The 21,590-nt window shown below is 37.2% G+C and overlaps 1 protein-coding gene across 8 annotated transcripts; it reads left to right on the top strand.

Moving 5' to 3' along the window:
- Positions 1 to 831: 831 nt before the first annotated feature.
- On the top strand, positions 832 to 21,335 carry tpd52 (tumor protein D52). 8 transcript variants are annotated; one of them, XM_079590474.1, is made up of 8 exons: positions 832 to 993; positions 14,928 to 15,049; positions 15,344 to 15,492; positions 15,759 to 15,860; positions 16,720 to 16,746; positions 18,419 to 18,460; positions 19,826 to 19,874; positions 19,949 to 20,396. In XM_079590474.1, exons 1-8 carry the CDS (start codon positions 975 to 977, stop codon positions 20,069 to 20,071), a joined length of 633 nt encoding a protein of 210 aa, XP_079446600.1. In that variant the 5' UTR covers positions 832 to 974; the 3' UTR covers positions 20,072 to 20,396. The 8 variants fall into 8 exon arrangements, with proteins under 8 accessions (XP_079446600.1, XP_079446601.1, XP_079446596.1 ...); XM_079590468.1 differs by lacking the exon at positions 832 to 993 and adding an exon at positions 7,830 to 8,452 and having other exon boundaries at positions 19,949 to 20,395; XM_079590469.1 differs by lacking the exon at positions 832 to 993 and adding an exon at positions 7,830 to 8,452 and having other exon boundaries at positions 19,955 to 20,216.
- Positions 21,336 to 21,590: the final 255 nt, after the last annotated feature.

The raw sequence follows: 21,590 nt of genomic DNA, 5'->3' as shown, positions 1-21,590 counted from the left end.
CACAAACAAACAAACAAACATATAGTAAAAAAAGATATACTGTAGGATTAGGCTATTAAATCCTGTCACCCAGTGGGTGGCGTAATTTCCTACAGTACCAACATTATTGACGATTTATAAACGAGCAATAACCGCTTCGTACTGTTTCCTCTGGATTAAAGGCAAAATAGTTTCATCGGGAAAGTATTTTCCTAGGTAAAATAGGTAAGAGCCCACCCTGTGAACATAAAGGACTTATCTCCTCTGCTGATAACTATCGCTATCACATCGAAATTAGAAAGGGAAAATGCGTGTTATTCACTAACTGAAAGATATCAAATTAATATTAGTTATGGCCTGGTGAAAAAAACCGAATGGTTCCCTCGTTAATTTAAACTGTTATTTTCTTTTCTTCTCTTCTCTTTTTCATAAAAAGAAAAGACTACATTAAAAAAAATCCAATAGCAATTGACATGCTGGGTAGGCTATATTTATTTTACTATGCACATTTTTTATTTAAAATGATTTGTAATAAATTCTAGTTATTATTGTAATTATACGTAGATCACATTATTTATTATTTATGTCTACAGACCAATATTTCTTTTAACCTGCATGGAGGAAAAGTAATTTCTAAATTAGCCAATATTTTATAGTGAATTGCCATAAATATGAAATATAAAATGGTTATTTCACATATAGGTCATATGTCGTTTATTTAAGTTCATGTAATTAACATAATAACAAATTTAGAATAAATTATCGTATCAAGTCGTCAGTGTGCGCGCCAGGTGGGACCTCGTGCCCGTCTCGGTCTGTTTACATCTCTACGTGCTTTGCTGTGCGTCATGACGTCACACGACCCCACCCCACCTCGCGCAGCAGCAGCCTAGAATGCAGTGGCAGCTTTGAGCTCAAATTTGCAAGATTGGAGTGGGAAAGCGGGACCGCAAGGATCAGAACAATTCACAACACAAAGAATCCGCAAAGACAGGATGGAGGAAGCCGATCAAGGTAGATGAATTCTTCTGAGAACGTGACATGACATGTCGCCACAGATTAGAAATGCAACAAAACTCAACTTTCAGAAGTTAGCTAGCTTGTTTGTTAGCACAGCCAACAGCTGGTAATGGAATAGCAGTGGTTGTTTAATTATTATGAATATTGGTAACGTGACAGTCAGTTATGATATATATTTACCGGGTTTTTACTCGGGTTATAGCATTTGTGCACATTTTCAATGGTTCGTTTCTAATAATTAACTGTTTATAAATACTGTTAAAACTTATTATGGAACTACCAGAACTATTCTCCCACTATGCAACTGCAAAACTTGATTTATTTTTGTAAATAAGGATGTTTGCGACTATTTAACTTGCGTGGGCTTAACTTGCTTGCAGCATCATTGAAACATATGTTAGCTTTAAACACCTGCTGTAAATATGCAGCTACTGATGAACCTTCTCTTTTCATCTCTGTATTATTTCCAATCTTCTATCCTGCCAATTCCGTTAATTGAGTTAGTATATTGTAAGGTATAACAATATGACCAGGGAAGTATATAAAGCATAGAATACAGTTTAAGGTATCACTATTTTGATAGCTTTCTTTCTCTTCTTTATTATCCCATGTTTCTTATTCCCTTTATGTGATGTTATTCATATGCAGATTATGGACCTAGAAATGAGAACGTATGTTATGATGGTTAAGGTCAGATCATCAGCAGGATCATACTGTGTGTGTGCATCATACCTGATCATTATAAAGTAAGTTTTTTGGCAATGTGGTGATCTGTTCCTTCTGATGTGATCTGGCTAACTTGGGTTTCTGTTCGGCCACTGCATCATTGTGTTAATAGTTGGCTAAGAAGATGAAATTGTTTTTCTGCTGTGTGCTATTTTTCCGACTCAGTGTTCTCAAATTGTGTTCAGATGCCTGGTGTTGAGGTAATCTTCTGGCAGGCATTGATTTAGACTAGTTTAGTCTAGTCTTTGTTATTTAGTGTGTAGTCCTGTCCTAGACTAGATGTCGGACGGAATGTCCTCTGACTGTTTTGATGTAATATTTTACTGACAACAAATAAACAAATATAGTCTATAAATGCGAGCATGCACATACAATTTTGGAGAAAGACTGTTTTTCCAATTTTACTATTTATGATTCTGTTTTTGATCAGCATTAATACTTATTATTATGAATGCAACATTTTTGCTGCCTTACTGTAAATATATATAACTCTGAAAATATATAATAGCTATATAATCTCAGCACAGCCTTTCCTCTGTAGGGTCGTGGAGATGCTTGAGCCTTTCCGAGCTTCTCAGGGCATATAATGCAAACCCAAATGTTTCTCAAATCTTGTTCATATGAGGATGACCACAAGTCTATTAATTTTGGCAAAAAAAAAAAAAAAACAGATTCAAGACGTTTACGTTTTAGAAAAATGGACGTCACTAAAGGTCACATGCTTTGTTTTCATAGTCCTTTCTGACCTCCTGACCATCTTGTCTTCATCCCGGTCACCCGGTCTCCGCCCCACTCGGCCTGTTCTCTCTGATCCCTCCTGGGCTGCAGTGTGTCGGTGAGCAGCCTCCCCGGGAGCCAGAGCCTTCCTGTCTGGATCTTCTGTTCCCCTCCCCTCATCTCTCTCACGCAGGGCAGCCATCTGCTCATTCCTTTTTTCTGTGTGCCCATGTCTTTTTTGCAGCTGGTGCCCATGGGCCGTTGTGCAATCTGACAAGCAAAGTGCTTGACAAAGCCTGAGATGTTTGTTTGTTTACCCTAGGTATACTGACCTTATGAGATTACTCTAGATCCATGTCATCTTATGAATCCTATCAAGCGCCAAGAACTCAAGTTAGTAAATGTGTCTATGATTTGCAGAGTGATTTAGCATTGTTGCATCAGTGAGTGAGTCATCAATGGAAGACCTTTCACCCAAGCTATGGGTAATCCTGTGGATTAGGACATCTGATCTAATATGAATATGTTTTTAATTCATAGTTTGCCTCTGCAGTCACCAGTTGCTAGTTAGTAGATCTGCGCACTGTTCTCCTTTTGCTGTCATGGCAACATAGGAAAATAAAAAAGATGAAAGACTAAGCGAACTACAGGGAGGAATGAGGAAGCTGCAATCAAATCTTCTATAGCCAGTGTTGTTGCATTTGTTCTGTTATGAGTTGCAGATTTTGCCTGAATCCGTTCGGTGGACTATTCAAGCAACTCAAGGTTGAAAGTTCACTTGATTGCCAAAAGCTAGCAGAGAATTCTTTTGATCTCATTGGTGGAAATGTACACTTCTGGTGTTTGTTGGTGTGCTGCAGTTTTTCACTCTGTCCAGTCTACATGTTATACGCTGTTACTTCTCCATCTGTTTGATGTCAGTTCACTGAAAACATCAGAACTCAAAGCAGAATGTTAGATTCGTGATGGCTTGAGTCGGGTCATTTCCGTGTTTTCATGCGAAGTTGAAGTAAGACAGATAGGAAGCTTTTTTTTTTCTTTTTTCTTTTTTTAATTTTAAAGAAGATATTTCAGATATTTCTCCAAATACTTTTCTCGTTCTCTAAGGCTTATAGCTACATATTTGTAATTCTTTTCTCTGTCTTGGTCTGTCCGTGTACATGCATTACACTTCTGTTCAAAGTAAGATTTTTTTTTTTTTTGTTCTTCAATTGATCGAAAGTAACAGTTGAGACTTTTATATTTACATTGTTTAGATTTTTTTTCTTCTTCAAATAAATGCTGCTCTTTGGACTCATCAAAGAATAACTGAAAAAAAATGTTTCAGTTTCCACAAAAATAAAAAACTGTTTTCAACATTGATAATAAGAAATGTTTCTTGAGCACCAAATCAGTATATTAGAATGATTTCAATTCTGAAGGATCATGTGACTGAAGGTTGGAGTAATAATGCTGAAAATTCAGCCTTCATTCATCATGGGAATAATACTGTGATTTAAAGGACTAGGCCTAGTTCATGAATTCTGCCATCAATGAAGGCTGGAATACACTATATTCTTTAAAAAAAAGCTTTCTTTTGTCAAACACACACTAAACTTAATATTACAGAATGTTCTGGATGCTCTTTTCCAAAATGGGGATTGGGGACTAATGCTGTTGATTGTTGAGCTCTAAAAATGAAAAAGGCCCGTTCACACCAAGAACGATAACTAAAGATAACTAGCGTCCACACCAGCGGAAAACATAGTTCTGTTTATTCTACGCACGTACTTGTCTGTCACTTTAAATGCTCGAGCTCATTACAGCAGGATGGATTCTGATTGGCTGTCAGTGTTTTTAATCGTTCATCAGCTGGATAAAATTGTTTTTAAAAGTCATTCCAACAATATTGTTTCTCTGTGCCGCTATTGTTATAGCTGTGGTGTGAACTCTGCTATTCTTTAATATTGAGAACGATTTTTAAAACTATATCTTTATCTTTATCGTTATCTTTATACTTATTGTCCTTGGTGTGAACAGGCCTTTAGATGTCTCCATATGACTTGTGCACTGTATTCCAAGTCCTTTGGAGCCTTCATATGATAGCTTTGTTGGAGAAAGACAGACCACCATATAAAAAATAGACCACACATTTAGAAAACAACCAAAAATAAAGATTTAACTTTTTGATCTGTTCCTCACACAAAGCTGTTATAATATGTTTATTGTAATTTAATGATACTTTAATTGTAAATTGCCTAAATTGTACTTTTGTACTGTACTTAACAGCCCCTAGCCTCTTTCCCTGTATGGAGAACAACAGAAAGAACATCCTTCTGTTGCGTTTCACATAAGAAAGTCAGTTTTTGGGGATTTTGAACCACATGAGGGTGAGCAAATCATGACATAATATAGATTTTGTGTGCGCGCACTGTGCACGGCGCAACAGTGGCTTATGTTTTTCTGAGTGTCTGTGGACCTGAATATTGGCTCTTACTCTTTAAGACAGCCAAACCAATATAATATATTTGTAAAAGTGTTGTGTTTTGGTTGTAATATTTAAAAAACACTTATACAATTCTTTACTGAAACAACACACATTTATTTCACTGATAGACTGTTATCCGATTATGCAATATCTTGTGTGAATGGCTCACAGGTCCCTTTAATCACTTTTCACTTATAGTTTGATCGTAGCAGTAGAACCGCTTTCTCACCGTTTCCAACAGATGGTTTAGATTATTAAATCAGCAAGATCTTTTTTTTTCATGACATTATACCGTTTTGTCCCTTATTTTAAATGTGTAATTTGTCTTATTTATTGTATTTTTCACATGACTGAGAGTTTTGGCCTAAAAAAGGTGTGGACTAACATTGCACTGAGGGGAGAAAGTTAAGGCCTCGCTGTGACCCTCAACCCTCTGAACTGATCCTCTTTCAGTCATGTGAACACAGACAATTTTGAACAGCCAACCTTAAGATTGTGTGTTTTCAGTAGCGTTTGTAGAAAATAATGCCTTTCACATACCATGTCAGTAACGTGTTAAACTAAAATGTCCTCTATAGTCCCATTAGTCATGCTTTTGACAATTCTTACACCCTTTGAAGGAATAAAGTTGCCCTTTTCTTCCACCATATAGGCTGCTAAACCTTTTCCATTTCCCGCCTCTTATTCCCCTGCGTATATGTCTGTCCAGGCTGCTAGAGTCGCACTCTGTCTGTCCCATGATTCTCGTTTGTCCCAATCACGGGATGCAATGTGCTTGGAATAACCCAGTAATTGATTAGAAGCTGTGGTTTATTAGGTGCTTCAAATGTCCTCTTTGTTTCTTTACTGGGGTGTTTATGTTCTTGTGCGCTCTGAGTTTAAATGCGAGTCACACGAGAGCCAGTTCAGAAGAGTTCCTGATGTTGAAGTGGCACGAGCCCATTGGAAGGCTTTTCCAGCTCTATATGAAGTCATGGGATTCCATGTCCATCCTATTATTGGCGTTGTAAAGATCACTGCCACTCCATGTGGGGTCATGGACATGTTACTGGGCCAGAGGCAGAAGTTGGCATGTATCTAGTGAAATAATTTGTGTTGTTTAACAAAGAGTTTAGTCTAAACAAATGTGTGATTATTGCTTATTTCCTCTTTTAAACAATACTTCTCGTCCGTTTTTTTAAAATAGGAAGTTAAGCACCTTCTTTAATTGAATATCTCTGTTCTATTTCCGCTGTTTGTTTTACATTGTCATAGACAGGTCCTCCTAACATGAAGGTAGGGGCTTGTCACATGATCTGAAACTCTCCCACAATGCACCAGGCCCCTGTAAAGCACATGAAAAAAGGCTTTGTCCTAACTTGCCAACATGTGCTGAAGTGTTAATGAAAATGTATTATATTAGGTTCGTGTGAAAATGATTTGGCATGCAAAGGAACATAAATTACATTTTTTCGATGGTTGCAGATTGCATTCAAGTCTCTATTTGAACATCTGCAGGCTTTTGTTGTGCAATTTAGTCTGGGTGGAAGCCAACAAGGACTTTGGTGAAAGGCAAATATCCGGGCACTAACCTGCACACAGCAGTGCGGAGGCGTCAAGGTTCTGCCGTCCTAGATGTGCGAGGTGAATTAGGGTGTTAGTTGACATGTGCACATGTGTGTCTGTCACTGCTTGGCTCTTGTATAGAGTCGCTGTGACTCTTCTTTGTGTATTTGACCGTTCTTGCTGATGTCTACTGGGGAGAGCAGACCTGTTTCACGTAGACAGCAACTGCAGTCTTGCATGTGTGTAATTCCAGCTCCTCAGGGACAGTGCTGTATAGAGGGTGTGTCATACATAGCGTGTGTGTATTTTAAAACCAGGGGAAATGAAAACTGGACTGGCAATGAACAGTGTTGTGCTTGTCAGGTGTTTCCGCACCACTAGTGGCACCAAATAGAATTCCAATGATTTTGTTGGCAATATATTGCGATGATTTGAGCATGCTTTTTATTTACTATTTTTGTATTGTGATTTTGTGAGTTCATTTAACCACATCTGAGTTCAACTTCAGTAGCAGAATCAGCATTAGATTTAGTCCTGTCCCAGAGTGGGATTATTGGTTGAGCAGGTGTTGCTATATCAAGCTGTTTAAACAAACAGGGCCATGTAGAAAGTGTTTACACTCTTTGTAGGCATGTGCTGATAGTGAAATTCTGGCGATGCCAATAAATATTACCATATTTATGACAACAATAAAAAATGTTGCATACATTTTATATATATATATATAATATTTAAGTAAAATATTTCAAGTAAACCATAAAAAAAAAGTAAACATGAAATTAGAATGGACAATTCTTTTTTTAATGGAATATTTTAGCGATTATTTTAAATTAATTTATTATATATATTATATATTTTTTTTTAATTCATGTGACCTTGTCATCTTTAATCAAAAACATAAATTTCCTTTTTCCCTCACAATGACATCTCTGATGTTGTCTGCACCAGTGCAAGTACGGGACAATAATCTATCCTCTCCAACAATCTGTCGCTCACATGAGATTGCAGCAGTTAGTAAACGACAAGAGCCAATGATCCTATCATTTCCCAATGGACAAAATCAAGTTCCATCCTTCATTTCTTGTTCAAGAAGCCTTTCTCTGACATTACACAAAGACACACACACATACACGTATATATACATGCATGCCTTTGCGGTTATGTTTTGATAATATTAATAATGATCATCCACAGTTTAATAAAACCTATAAAATCTGCATTCCACAGCATGGATGGAATTTGTTTGCAGTATAATGGTGCCGAAGACTCACGAGTGTGTGTTGGCCTTTATGGATCAAACCATAAAGGTTGAATCCACTGCGCTTGGCTGAATCCATTTCAGTGTGTAATGGTTTGTGCAGCTGGTGTCTCTGAAGCAGTGCGGAGGCCCTTTGTGATGGATTAGGGCTGTAATCTGGGCCACCACAGATTACAGCTTCCTTTCGTGGACTTGCCCCAGTGTCATGTGACCAGGGGACAAATGGATATTCCTGTGGATGTGGATAAATGGAGGGGGCTGAGCACGAGAAAGCCGAAGACGATGGCGATTGCTTTTTTCAGACCTTGAGAATCTGGCACTTTTACAGGATTGTCAACAATCCCTATAAGGACAGTTAAGATTACAGCTGGGAGTGTCGGCTCGTGACGGGAATAGATCGCTCTGGAGAGGTAACTTATTAACGTGCTGCCGTCGTCGTCTTGTGCTGGACATCATGTGAGCCTGCAGCTTCCCTGCTAGCGCTGCAGGATCCGCAACACACACTTGTACTCGCAACCGTAGCTAGCAAATAGGACAATCGACACAGTGATCCTAACACGCTCAGTCACATGCAATCACTTAGTGTCCAGGGAGCTTCCTGTTCATGGGCAGCATGGAGGAACCTGTCGAGGAGTACAAGTCTCCGTTCAACTTTGAGCAGGGAGTGAACACTAGCTACTTCTACCTGTCACCCAAAGAGAGTTTCACTCCCCCTGGCTCACCCGTACCATCTATCAGAGGTAACTGTGTTTGTTCAGGTGCTGAGTGGATGTGTGTGTGTGTGTTTAGGTGTGGACTGGTTTTTGTCAGTGTAACAGTGAGAGACAAGCAGTGTTACGGAGACGGAGACAAAGAATGTTATTAAAAGTACGTAAGAGCCCTCTTCCTGTCAATTGCTGATGTTTTGGAGAAGCTCAGCCATCAGAAGCAGATGCTGTTCATGTGGGCCGTCGGGTTGCAGAATAACTCCCAAACACCTGGATAGTGCAGTCTGAGGAAGTGCCATCTCTACTAGCCATTCACTTTATTATTTATTGTTTCTTCCCTGAGATCCACTTATAGTGGTTGTAATTTGTTTGTGCCTAAAACACATTCTACCGGTAGTCATTTTTATTTTTTCATGCTCTTTTATATCTCTTTGACTGTTAGAATAATAAATAAAAACGTGTGTGTGTGTTTGAAATTAGAATTTTGATATGCCATTTACATCCCCTTCAGATAAGGAAATATCAGACTGAATAAATCAGGGATCTTGTTCAAAGTAAAACCAGTTCCTCCTTTTTATCATTGGGGTCCTGGAGGATATGCAGAGCTGTAGGTGCTACACACATCCAGGAACGGCACATGAGTTTGGCGAATTTGCACATAATAGTCAGTTTTTCTGGTGCTTAAAGGGATTCTTCATCCAAAAATGAAAATTCTGTCATTTATTACTCACCATAATGTCATTCCAAACCCGTAAGACCTTCGTGCATCTTCCGAACACAAATGAAGATATTTTTTAAGCTTTCTGATCCCCCATAGACAGAAACGCAATTACCACTTTCAAGACCCAGAAAGGTAGTAAAGACATAGTAAAAATAGTCCATATTACTACAGTGGTTCAGTGGTTATGAAGCGACAAGAATATTTTTTTGTGTGTGATTTTATTAAAAAATGTCTTCTCTTCCATGTCAGCCTCTGACGCTGTTCACGTTGTGAACGTAGTGCAGCGCTTCCTGGTTCTACGCCAGAACGCCGGCTCAGTTATCGGCTGGCTCCTGCGTCAGCATCACACGCATACGTCGTTGTGCTCACGTGAATGGCGTCAGAGACTGACACAGAAGAGAAGAAATAGTTGAATAAAGTTGTTATTTTTTAATATAGTCATTGTTTTTTTGCGCACAAAAATATTCTCCTCGCTTCGTAACATTAAGGTTGAACCACTGTAGTCACATGGACTATTTTAACAATGTCTTTACTATCTTTCTGGGCCTTCAAAGTGGTAATTGCATTTCTGTCTATGGGGGCCACCCATCAAATGTTTGATTTGAAGCTCTCGGATTTCATCAAAAATATCCTAATTGGAACGACATGAGGGTGAGTATTAATGATAGAATTTAGCTTTTTGGGTGAACTAACCCTTTAAGATGAATGGTCTCTATCTTGCTTTCTCCTTATTACCTCCGAGACTGGGTGTGTCAAGTTTATGATCACTCATTAGGCATCACTGATGTGTAAATGTGGACATTCATGTGCAGATTTGATTTTGCAGGTTAGTTTCAATAAATGTTATATTTGAACTTTAGTTTTGAAAATACAGAATGTTTTCTAGTAATGCACAGATATTCAAAATCTTTATTTTTTTATATATATTATGGCAGATAACAGATAATTGGCCAATATTTTGTCAAATAGCATTTATCAATATTTATCAATAGTCAATATTTTGCTTCAACACTAAAAACTAAAATAAATAGTTTAAAATCAAGTGAATTTAATTTATGCATCACAACATTATAATGTACAGTGTGAAAAATAGATATTCTTTATTGGATTTGTTAAAGATTACATTTAACATTACACTTAACAGTTTTTAATTATTAGTGTATTTAACGATTTACTAGTGATTGTTCAATTAGGGCAAAGGTAATCTAAATATAAATTCTAAATAGAAACTAGCATTAACAATTTAAATGTACAATAATATTCATATACGGATACAAAAAAAAAAAACGCTATTGTGGACTAATAAATTATGTTACAGCTAGAATGTCTCTGTATGTTATTATATTACACCAAACCCAAACAGAACCGCAGCGCAGGTCCCTTTAACAAACATTGATTGAATTAACAGGACTGGCACATACTCAACTGACAAACGCTTAACTGGTCGGTACAGTAAAACTGTATCTATAAATTATTCTGTGGCCAGCAGTGTTCCTATAATGCAGTTAAGATGTTAATCACTAAATGGAAGAGCAGTGAGCTTGGTTAACAAATTACAAGTGTGTTTACACAGGGCCCTCAATCTCATTATACCGATGTCATTGATCAAGCCTGTGAACCATCATGGCACATCAGGGTTGGAAATACTTCTTTTATATGGTGATTCGTGAGATGGCAGCCTTTCGTAATCTTGTTATTTCGTATCTGGAAATCCACATGTCGAGAAATCGATTTAACTTGAGGACAGATGTTAATGTTGAACCACAAATGTATTAAACGGCAATTGTGACGGTAAAGCTGGTGAAGAAATCAGGGATTTCTGGACAAATCTGAAACGCTTTTATTGCAGCTGGTCTTAGGGGTTGGAAATAATTGAATTACTTTATTTTTAATGTTTTCAGTGATTTTTTTTTTAATCTAGTTTTTTCCCACCTCTTCAAGGTAATGAGGCAATTTCACGGCTTTACAAAAGTTATTTCTAACATTAAAAAACAGATTCCATAAAGATAATAGAAGTTGAGATCTAGAACGTTAAATTGATATGATCTTGCATGAAAAGAGTGTGTGAAAGTGTGTATAATTTGTCTCTGGGTGTTTTGCACAGAATTCCTTTGGAGGAATGAGCCACATATGGTGTTTGCATTAAACCGGTTTATGCTGCAAAACAACTCTATAGATGAACCATGCAGTGCTCATCCCCGCTCAAGTTCAGTATGAAGTTCAGCCATTGGTTAGAGTCATAATTACTGTGCAAGTGATGTCATGTGAGTCCTCCTGTAAACCACTCAACTGTTTCAAATCGACCGTTGAACTTGGATGACACTGTCAATATTCCTTTCCCATGATGAATGAACGTGACACACCAGTGTCAGTGCGCTAGTGTGTAACTCGGAGCGTACTATAACAGTCAGCAGATGTAGTTTACAAAGAATTGTGTTTTGAGAGATAATGGTGTATTTAATAGACGTTGTGAAAGTGAACATGGAAGGTGGAAAAAGACTTTAATTTATTCAAACTGAAAATTACTGCTACTAATTTAGGAACGTTCACCCTCCCATTTGTTTGATCCCACCGCCAAAACTTGTATGATCTGTATTTAATTCATCCTGTTATTAGTAAGAAAGTAACCAGTTCATAATCATTGTTCAGTGCATTTCAATAACTTTCTGTTAATAATCGTATTGTATTATTTGACTTATCAAAGTATGGTTAAGAATACTTTCCTACTCCCATCAAGTCGCAAAAGTCTTGTCAAGTAGAGCCCTGCACGGGCCTCAAATCTAGGCCCTAGCCCGGCCCTGGCCCGAGACGCTCAGGCCCTAGCCCGGCCCGTGTCCGACAGCTCATCATAATGATCAGCCCGAGTCCGACCCGAGCCCGTTTTTTTTTTTTTTTTTTATAAATATAGGCTACATGTAGCCTGGTCTAGGGCAAACTAACTATTTGCAGCCATTAAAATAGTTCCGTTTTGTTAGTTATGTTTCTTTTCATTTCTTTATTAAGTTAATTTAGACAAATGTTCGGTTTCTTTTTGTTTTTTTATTGACGACCAAGCAGCCGACAGCGAGTTAAACATGTTTGATCCATTTAGCCTCTCAAATCAACACTTTTCTGGCTACAATAAAATCCATAAAACACCTTAAGCATATCACACATAGACAGTTAACGTTATAGTTTAAACGTTTATTATCATTTTTTAAAAGCTGAGGCAAACTGCTCTGCTGCTCACAGTGGCAACAGCGCTCGCAAACGAAATGAGCTATAGCCTACATCTAAACAAATCAAATAAATGGCATTAAATTAAAAACAAACATGCACATTATCTTACCTCAAAAATCAAGTCTTCACTACAGAACATGGCCATTCTTATTTCCAATAGTTTCCAACAGACTGATGAAAATAAAGTCGTTTTCAAACGAAAACCAACAGCCCCCTAACATGGCTAAGAGAACAGTCTCACAGAGCATTGTGAAGAAAAATCACAGCATCCACAGTGGAAGGTTTTAATCCAGTCGTACTTTTTTCTTGAACTATTCCAGCTGCGCTGAAGTCACGCTCGCTATACTTCTGCTGCTGGCGGGGACACTAAAAACAGCGAGCCGGTCGCGCAAATCTTGGGTCGCGCCGCCGTGAAACCTGTGTGCGTGCGTGTGTGTGTGTGTGTGTGTGTGTGCGCGAGCGCGAGCAGACTGTCATGTGTCAGTCATATGTCAGTGTGATAGGTTTAAAACGTCTTTCTATGTTTGTTTTTCCATCGTCAACTTCTCATATTTAATTTTAATACATGTCAAAAATAGGCTATAAAAAGAAGGATAAGCCTAAAACAGGCCCGAGGCCCGGCCCGCGTGTGAACTATGACGTGAAAATTGGCCCGAAGCCCGGCCCTAGGGGCGTAAAGAAGTCGGGGCCCGTCGGGCTCGGGCTGAAATGCAGGGCTCTATTGTCAAGAGACTTTAAACATACCACACACACACACACACACACACACACACACACACATATATATATAATATATGTGTGTGTGTTTGGTATATGTGTATATATAAATATATTGTGTATGTATATATATATATATATATATATATATATATATATATATATATATATATATATATATATATATATATATATATATATATATATACTGTATATATGTGTCAATTGTTTTGTGTGGAATTTGTTGTGAAGCAAGCTCCTCACTTCTGTTTCTAATTACCTTTGTGTTAAGTTAAACTGGGAGGTCAGCCTACCAGTTTTTCCAGAAATACCAAACAAGCTGCTTACAAATGAGTTGCACACCTTCCTCATGTGATGCAACTTTAAATGCAGCGAGTTTCTTCCTCAAAACACGTTTTAAACCTCCCAGCCGCAAGCTGAGACCTGAATCTCTGATTTGACCTTTAGGCATAAAATTAGGTCCATCAAATGGACATGAGCAAGCTTTGATTTTTATTATTATTTAAATGTTTTATGTTTGTATGGTTTTTTTATTGGCCAGCTAACAGAAAAGACTGATTATTTTAAAGCTCTGGGATCAGTGTTTAACAAAGTGAATGGTCTTATCAGGTAACTTTGTTGTTAATCCAATAATTATGTAAAGCACGAAAACACTGATTTGACTAAATGAGAACAAGAACCTCAGCTGATAACATTACAGTGTACTATGCAGTGTAGTACAAATCTATTCATTCAGGGCTGTCATATTTTTGTCAGTTTGATTGATAGTGTTGAATTTTTGGCTTTTCTTCCTAGTTATCAGCCCACTGAATAGTGTCATCCAGGAGTTTTATTATTTATTTTATATTTCCATTGCATGGGCTGTCAGTGGAGGCATCAAAGTACATCTTTCCAGACATGCGTGAGCCCTTGGGTGGGTGTCCATCATGTGACAAGCACCTTATAAAGTTTTAAAGTTCTTTGGCACATGACTTCTCTCTGCCCTCCTCATCTTCCTTTATGTTTTTCTTTCGCCTCCTGGCCTGATGTCTTCCTACCACTCACCACTGAGCTAACAGGACTTCAGGACACTCAGACAGTTAAAACTTGAAGTGAACTAAAACTTACTTGACACTAAAATTCATATCACAAAGAATCAGTTGAATTTGTTTCCGGAACTTTTAATTGTTTTACCGTAAGAAAGCCCCTTCCTGCATCAGAATACAAAAGTAAAAAGGTGATTGCAACTTTATAGTAATTAAAAATATAAATGAAAAAAATTATAAATATAATGTGACTTTATTTCTTGTAATTGTTTGTAACTTAATATCTCACAATGTGACTATTGTAATGTTCACATATCTCAGGGTTTTTATTTTTATTTCCTGTAATGTGACTTTCTCATTATTGTAACTAAATATCACATTATGACTTTCTCGTAATTGCAACATAATTAGAACTATATCTCAGTGTGTAAATGTATTTCCTGTAAATGCGACTTTTCTCATAGTTGTAATTTTAAATCTCATAGTGTGGTTTTATTTCTAGTAAGTGACTTTTTCTCATTATTGTAACTAAATATCACAGTATGACTTTTTTTTGTAATTGTGATGTAATTAGAGCTAGCCTATATCTCGGTGTGATTTTATTTCTCGTAATTGGGACTTCTGTTGTAATTGTAATTTTATCTCACAGACTGTGTGACTTTCTTGTAACTGCAACTTTTTTTTTCGTAATTGTAACTTTTTTTCTAAAGTATTTACAGTGTGACATAAAGTGTCTCGCCACTCCAGCCTTTTCTAAGGCCAACGATTTTAAAATATTTCATAGCGCATGTCTTTGTTTTTGTAGGGACCCAGAGGCCAGACTTCATCCCAGAAGTAGGCGAAGATGCAGTGGATGCAGTTCCCTGTTCACCCTGCACTGCCCTAACTGAGAAAGAGCAAGCGGATCTCTGCAGTGAACTAGCTAAGGTCGACATCATTCAGTCTAGTTATATTTCAGATTCCAGCCTGTCTCATCCACATCTCTGCAGCCATTCACTGCCTGAGATTCTGAGATGTGGTTGATTCTCAAGGCTAAACTCATTGTGCAATGCCCACTCTCTTCACTATTCTGACATATGCTGTATGTTACATCTTGTAGCTGGACCATTCTCTCATAGATAAAGCTATATCAGTGATTTGAATCTTTTGGAGTCTTACCACATTTTTATTTTAACCATATTTTCCATGTCAGATGAGTTCTGCTCTCCTGTTTCCCTACAGGTGGAAGATGAGATCCAGACTCTTTCTCAGGTGCTGGCAGCCAAGGAGAAGCAGGTGGCGGAGATCAAGCGGAAGCTAGGCATCACTCCACTCAACGAGTTTAAACAGAACCTGAGCAAAGGCTGGCAGGAAGTCACCACCTCCACTGCGTACGTGCCCTCACTCGCCTCAGGCATCTGCGTGCCGCCCGCCGCCTCTCGTACTGCTGCTGCGGAGCGGCTCCATCTGTCAATGCTTCTGCTGTGCATTCGCACTTGCTATTTGACTGAATTACGTTAAAGAAGTACAGTTGTGAACATTGACTTTACTAGCTCGCTCCAGCTTGTTAGAATGACATGATCTGGTGTTTTACGGTTATGTTGTGCTGTTGGTAACATTTTCTCTACACATCTGCCCCCCCATCTGTGCTGGACAGGTATAAGGTGACCTCAGAAACCCTATCCCAAGTGGGTCAGAAGGCAACGACAGCGTTCTCCAGCGTGGGCTCAGCCATTACCAGAAAGCTGGAGGACGTAAGGTGAGAACGGAAATTGAAGTCCTTGTCCGAGTTCTCATCCTTTGATTTAACTATCCCTTGTACCCTTTTGACCTAGTAACAAATGAATGAATACTCACTAATAACTACTAATAATGTCTGATCTAAACCACTTTGGTTACGTTCACACCGAATCAGATAATGTTTATCACTCCTGTTTGGAGTTCTTTTATGAGAAAAAGTGAAGGTGAATGTGACTACTTGAAGGAGTCACAAGTGCAATTTGGGAGGTTATGTGGTCAGAGAATGAGACAAGACTCCTGTTTAATGCTGGGTGGAGGACAAGTTGTAGGAGTTTTCAAACATTTCACAACATTAAATCTTTTAAGGGATAGGTCCCCCAATAATATCTATTGAAAGTCCATGTAACCAAAACCTTGATACTTTAATTTAAATATAAACATTGATCAATACTCATACACGTACTGAGCTTCCATTCTCTTTAAGGACTCAATTGAACATTTTAATATGTGCTTTATTTATCTGTCAGTGTGTCTTTTACAGGCATTATTTGAGACTTGAATACAATTATCGGATTTTACAGACAGTATTCAGTCTGCTTCATCTGTGTGAACGTAGCCATTGTGATAACCACTTATACATACATGTGCCTTTAGCATAACACTACTGGACAAAATGGCAAAGGACTGAATTTTGCACCCACACACAGTGGAATTACCAAAATTGAGGTAGAATAAAACCATTAACCATAGACACCCACATCATACACTGAAGCCAAAGGAGTTGACATACGCTCGATTTCACCATCTTACGACACTCTTGCTGCAACGCTGGCAACATGGTTAACTGTTTTTGCTAATGACACCTCTGCCATTTACAGATTACAGTCATTTTCCAATTCTTTTGGGTAAGACTGTTTACAGTGGCTTCAAACAAAAGCCGGTTATTTTGGCTGCTACACCTCTCCGTAGTGATGAATGGTTTCATAGTGTGGCATGCACTTGGAGGTAGTGTTAGTCTCCCATTTCTTCCCCTGCATGTTTCAACATTGCATGCATTCTTTTTCTTCTCAAACCTTCACTTTAAAGGGTTAGTTCACCTAAAAAAAAAAATGTCATCAAATACTCACCCTCATGTCGTTCCAAACCCGTGAGACTTTGGTTCATCTTCGAAACACAAATTAAGATATTTTAAGTTAAAAAAAAGTTCTTAAAAAGATCGTAAACCGAATCTATGAATCGAGTGGTTTATTCCAAATTTCTGAAGAGGCTTGATTGCTTTATATGATGAACAGATTGAATTTAGGCTTTTATTCACATATAAACGGATCAGCGGACATAAACAGAAGCTCAAACGTACTTGCACGATGCGTAAAAACAAATCTGATTGGTTCTAAGGGAAGCTCAAATGTGCTTCGTAACATTATGAACAAGTATGGACCTCATTGGTTCTCGCACATGCTTGAGCTTCCGTTTATCATAACTGATGTGTGCGTTAATGAATGTTTATATGTGAATAAAAGCCTAAATTCACTCTGTTCATCATATAAAGTGAGCGTGTCTCTTCAGAAAATTTGGACTAAACCACTCTGTTCATCATCTCTTTATGAACTTTTTTGTGGCGTCAAAATATTAGTTTAATGGAGCGACAGAAATCTTTCAGATTTCTTAAAAATATCTTAATTTATGTTTCGAAGATGAACAAAAGTGTAATTGGTTTGGAATGACGTGTAAATTACCGTAGTGTATGAAAATGTGCTATATAAAATAAACTTGCCTTGCCTAAATGACAGAATTTAAATTTCTGAGTGAACCCTTTTACATCGTCCCATATTACTGTTTTTGTCTTCCGCTGAACACAAAAGGATACATTTTGAAGAACTGGTTTTGTCCATACAATGAAATTCACCAAGTCCATAAGATAATTTTTCAAAATATTTTTTTTTGTGTTCAGCAAAAGAAAAACAGTCAAGTTTGGAGTAAATAATGACAATTTTCACGTTTAGGTGAACTATTCCTGTAACAAAAAAAAACAAAAAAAAGGAACTATGCTTTTCAAAATGATCTTGTCATCAAAGAATGAATGACTAGAAGTCAATAAGATGATTTCCCATCAGTCTTATGCAAAGACTTGTTTTCTGATTTTTCTCCTGCTTTCTGCCTAAAAGGCAGCATCATCTCTCATTGTTTCTCAGCATTCTTCATAGTGTATGTGCTCATATCCCACACGAATCTATCGCTCTGCTAAACAAATCATCCCCTGACAGTGATGCAGACATGTTTAAACCCAGTTTATTCCCTGCTAATACTCTCACACACCCTGTTCTTCAAAACTGGGCGTCCCAGCTGTGGTGTGAATCCGAGTCAATGATAGCGGTAATAAAGTCTTAAACCCCTCATGGATTAAAGCCTTATACTCTTACTCAATTTCACGCGGCATGAAGGGCTGAGGTGTTTTTTCATGCTGATTATAAACTCATAGACATGTGTAGGTGCATGACTTTGTCCCCTCTTGTAATGCGTCTAATACTCACAGCTTTAGCTAACTCCTATTTGCTCTTCTTTGCTGCTGACGGATAGTATACGCTCCATACAGCACTCGGCTAGCATGCCAGTGATGAGGTAAGGAACAGTTCTGGCTGACCCACATAGTCCTCTGTATTTCACAGGAATACCTGATTCTGATTGGTCAGTTGTGGCCTTCTGTGGTCAGATATTGTTTTATAATGACATTTCATTGTATAATAGAGTGCAACACTTTTTAAGCAGTGCTAATTAAATTTTTCTGTACAGCATCATGGGTAATGTAGTTTTTCACCATTAATTTAGCTGATAAACAAGATCATTTTAAAACTAAGTTTAAATAATGCGGGCTAACGGCTTCAACGGAAGCAAATAATATCGATTAACAACCTCGTAGTTCACAGTAAGGCTGTCTTTGTTATCAGTAAAAATCTAGAAACCGACTGTTGCATTATATTGACCTGGCAACCGATTTCCTACATGGCGTTGCAAGTTTTGTGTCTTACGTTTCACATTGTGGTCTCTTTCTGTTCACATTTGAAAATGAATACATCTAAAATATTTAATGTTGATTTATTTCATATTTTGTAGGCTGAACAAAAATTCTAATCCACACAAACTCCATATCTACATGTTGTTAACAAGCTTTCTTTTTTTTCACTTGACTTTTTTCACATTTGCATAATTTTGAACATTTTTGTGGACATAAATTTAACCAACTTTGTAACAAGAAGCATTTCTAAACCTGTTGTCAACTAAACCCAGATTTAAAGGTCTCCCTTCAGTTTTCCAAAATATAAGCTCAAAGGTTCAGAGTAAAGTAAAGAATTTAAAGACATTAGTATTGTAACTAGTGTAAAATAAAATTATTTTGCATTACAAATATCCCTTTTTATTTTATAGTACAATTGTATTCTTACAAATATATTCAGTCTTCATATTTATCCATCCATGTTTTATAATTAGTTTTTAAAAAATTATATAAAAGCAATATTATTTATTAATTGTGCAGCCCCATACTGTAAATTAATAATTTAAAAACAAAAACAATCAAAATAAACACTCAATAAAAAAAAAAGAGGAAATATTTGAGCTGTTTTCCTGGATGTCATGTGACCATTAACCAACAACCAGAACCGTGAACATGCATATTTGTTGTTAAATTGTTGAAATATTAACCTAAAATCTCAGTGGTTATGTCAAGTGCTTGGCATAATGGACTTATCTATAGAAAGTTGTGCTGTTATCTCAGATTGAGGCCAGAATGAATATTATAAAGCATAATTTTGTCTCCTACTGTTTGGAAAGACCTCAGGATTGCGTCTGATACATAACACTGTTGCCTACATATGCAGCTCTTTAAGTTTTGGGGCACAGCCATAGTGGATTAAAGGCTGATATACTTTTTTCCATGTTAATTTTAAAGATTCAGTCTGTCTGACATTATTATCACGTCTCTTGCAGGAACACACCCACCTTCAAATCATTTGAGGAGAAAGTGGAAACCTTAAAGGTGAAGGATAACATCAACACTGTGTATTCGAGTTGAAAATGTGGAAAATCCCAGTCTCATTTCTGACTTTGCAGACTAAGATGAGCCCGACACCATCGACAGGCGATATCGAAGAGGTTTCCGACTCCACACCTGACGGAGAGCCCGTAGTTAAACAGCCAGAGGGAACGTTTCTGCCAGATCAACAACCGCACTGAGGATCCAGCCTCACGCTCCTCTTTTTACCTCCTGTTCTCCTTCTACTTCACAGCATAGTTACAGTGAGCTTTACTTTGTGGCCATTTTTTTGTCTACTGGAGTCTGGTTCATCTCCAGACGGGACGTGGTAGTCCTACACTGGAGCAGATGTGTCGGAGTGTGAGATGTATCTTCAGGCTGTCCTTCAAAGGTCCCCTTTGAAGAAAATATCCTGAAGTCATTATAAAAAAAAAATGAAATATAGAATTGAATTTGATTTTCCTTATTTGTGTACATTTTCTGTAACACATCCAACTACTTAAAAATCACCAACCAAATTGACCAAATTCTGTTGTCTGTGTGTATAGTTATTTTTCCATTTTAAAACAAATGCCAAAAATGCAGAACATGAGTTATGTCTCAAAGTGTGTACATAAACTAAAAGATAGTAAGTATTAGTAAGTATGTGTATTACTTTAATACAAAATATGATCAAACTGTAGTGACGTTACAATATTTCATTCATATTTTTCTTTACTTTAGATTTTAGTGTTAGAGTTGGTGTCATAAAATGAGCATACCTGCGTAGCGTTAGGATAGTCGCACCACTGAGACCCCAGTGCCTTTTGTTGCTAAAGATGAGGTAATTTAAAGAGATAGTTCACCCAGAAATGAAAATCATCTACTCCCCCTTTAAGTTGGTCCATACCTTTCTACTGAACACCAAAGATATTTTGAAGAACATGGGTAACCAAACACTGATTCCATAGTATGAAAATAAAATAAAAATACTATGGAAGTCAATGGGGTCCATCAACTGTTTGGTTTCTGACATTCTTCAAAATATCTAATTTTGTGTTCAGCAGAAAACCGAAATTCATATAGGTTTGGAACAACTTGAAGGTGAGTAAATGATGACAGAATTTTCCTTTTTAGTTAAACTATCCCTTTAATCTCACTTTGAGGGTGTTTCTGATGGGTTTGTGATTGGACCACTGCTGTAGTTTTTTTTTTTTTTTTTTTTTAGATGACAGGACATACTATGAGAGGGATAGACATCATAGCCTCCTAGACTATACGACACCTCTTCCCTGTTGTTTTAAACTAGCCAAAAATCAGTGTTGATATAAAATGATTAGCTTTAGATCCAGCGCAACTACATATTTCCAAGCACAGATTCTTGTATTGTTAATGGATCCGCTTACACTGTAATGCCTGCTGTCAAATTCTTAAACTACAAATTAAGTTGATGTTATAGGTTAAATAAAGGTATATTTTTTATTGATATCGTTTGAGTTTGTAGATATTTAGTCAAATGTATGTAATTACATTTATTATAGTTATAGTAAGGTGCAGGGGCTTCTGCATGTGGTACTTAACTGCTTGTTGCGTTCAAAGCAGACACATTAATATCATTCTTGGCTCTTAATTTGAGTGTACTTTTATATTTCTTGCATTTTGCTTTGATATACAGAAGCAAATGTTTTATGCTTGCTGCTATGCTGTTGCAAGATATATATATATATATATATATATATA

The sequence above is a fragment of the Phoxinus phoxinus genome (genome assembly GCF_949152265.1).
Source record: "Phoxinus phoxinus genome assembly, chromosome: 19".
Taxonomy (NCBI): domain Eukaryota; kingdom Metazoa; phylum Chordata; class Actinopteri; order Cypriniformes; family Leuciscidae; genus Phoxinus; species Phoxinus phoxinus.
The sequence above is the reverse complement of the archived record's forward strand: the minus strand, read 5'-3'. Positions and strand labels throughout refer to the sequence as shown.